At 33.1% G+C, this 2,255-nt stretch overlaps 1 protein-coding gene across 1 annotated transcript; it reads left to right on the plus strand.

The window, feature by feature from the left end:
• Nucleotides 1-1,555: 1,555 nt before the first annotated feature.
• Nucleotides 1,556-2,204, plus strand: LOTGIDRAFT_173762 (hypothetical protein; the record flags this gene model as incomplete). The annotated part of the gene is made up of 1 exon (XM_009051816.1): nucleotides 1,556-2,204. A coding segment is annotated over one exon (649 nt), but the record flags the coding sequence as incomplete, so codon positions are not given.
• Nucleotides 2,205-2,255: the final 51 nt, after the last annotated feature.

Consider the following 2,255-nt stretch of genomic DNA (forward strand, 5'->3'; position numbering starts at 1 on the left):
AACAACCACCATCCTTCTATCAAACTAACCACAAACGTGAGTGACAAAAGCGTAGACTTTCTCGATACCACAGTCTTTAAGGGAGATTCCATAGCAGAAACAACTAAACTGGATATTAAAGTGTATTTCAAAGAAACTGATAGTCATCAACTCTTGCACAAGAGCTCCTTTCAACCAAAACATACCTTTTCTGGTATAATTAAGTCACAAGTTTTACGATTTCATCGAATTTGTACAAGATCTTCTGATTTCAACCAAGCCTGTACGATTGTTTTCTCAAAACTGAAAGAGCGTGGGTACTCTAAACGATTTTTACGAAACATAAAAAATTCCACCTTAGCACAGATAGCAGCTAAAAACAGACTTTATGCCGAAGTACCTCCAGGTTTAAGAAGTGCTCCATGATTGTCCAGTAGATGCAAAACATGTCCCTTTATATCAGAAACTCATTATTTTGTAAGCAACTCTACGAATAAAAGGTACCCGATCCAGGAACATCTAACATGTGAACATTCGAATGTAATATATTTAATTTCATGCAAGAAATGCCCCAAACAATATGTAGGAGAAACTAAGAATAATTTACGAACTCGCTTTAATGCTCATAGGTCAGACATCAAATTAAAGAAAGACAAGCCTGTTTCTAATCATTTCAACCTCGACGACCACTCAATAGACGATCTCGCCCTAATCCCAATTGTGCGTATAGAAATTGACTTGCCCGAAGATGAAACTAATTTCAGATCTAGGCCTGTACATTTGGGAGAATCAAACCCTCCCTTCCCCGAAATCTAATTATTTGCAAAATATTAATTTGATATGTTCCTTTCAACATGAAACATCTAGTTTAGCGGCATGGGGTAATTCATCTAATCTACCAATGAATTTGAGAAAGATCACCGATATTTATATTGCAAAATACACCAAAGATAATTGGGAATCTTACGCTAAAAGAGATACGTTATGTCTCGGAGCTTGTTTGATAAAATACAATCAAGCAATGAAAGAAGTTGTATTTCAGAATATTTCCAATAATATAACGGCTCCTTCTTTATCTTTAAAGGGTTGGTATTATTTATATCATTACGATAAAGAAATGGTTGAAGAAGAATGGTATGAAACTACTAGAATGGTTCCGAAACACACCGAAAAAGAAAACGTAGAAAAAGTTTACTCACATACACACCCTTTTATAAGATATTTTATCAGACAAAGTATTAAACGAATAAAATGGATGAAATGTGTAATGTATTAAGTGAATACACAGAAACAGTAAGTGATAATATAATTGATTTATTCAAAGAATATAGCGCCAAAAGATAAAACGGAGGTTCATTCGAGACTTAAAAAAATAAAATGTACTAAACTAATGGCCTTTGATGCTAACGGTTTGTTCGCTTCCGCCATGTCGGATTTAGACAGCGAATATCCGAGAGCGGAAAGTGGTAGACCATTTCGACAAGAAGAAAATAAAGAATTTGTTAAGCTCTTTAATGAGTAGAAATTTAGACCTAGAACGGCTATTTTAAAAGTCTGGTTTGAATATCTTACCAACATGTTCTTCCAACCCATTCCAGCTAAAGATAAAATCAGTTTTACGAATAGAATAGGTAAAAAGGAAACTGACACTAAAATCAGGTTCAGAAATGGTTTTTGTTGTGACGTTTTAACATCGGTCGATATTCAAGAAATAGTGAAAGCCGATGGACGAATTATTAAAATATTAGATGGTATAGTTTACGAAGAAAATTTTAAAACTCCACCCTATAGAGATTATATTTTAATTTTGAGAGATCTAAGAAATAAATATAAACGAGAAGGTAATATCGTAGGTAGTAATTGCATGAAATTATTAGGCAATTCATTGTATGGTAAATCTAATCAGAAGGATATAACTACATCGAGACATCTATGGAGTGAAGCGACTTTAAAAGCCAACTTCGATTCACATCTTATAAACTATGAAAAAGTAAATGATAGTCAATATATAGTTGAGATAAATGAAGAAGAAAAAGAATTTGACTGTACACCTAAATCTACACGACTATCACCTAGTCATTTGGGATCATTCGTTTTATCTCACAGTAAAAAAATAATGAATAATTTTATTCACGTGATAGATGGATTTTATAAGCCTGAAATATACTATACGGATACCGATAGTTTATACATTTCGTCTAGCAATTGGGATAAATTAAATGAAGGTGGGTTGGTGTCTGAAAATGATTATGTAAAGGAAAGAATGATACGGAATT

This window comes from Lottia gigantea (genome assembly GCF_000327385.1).
Source record: "Lottia gigantea unplaced genomic scaffold LOTGIsca_170, whole genome shotgun sequence".
Classification (NCBI taxonomy): domain Eukaryota; kingdom Metazoa; phylum Mollusca; class Gastropoda; family Lottiidae; genus Lottia; species Lottia gigantea.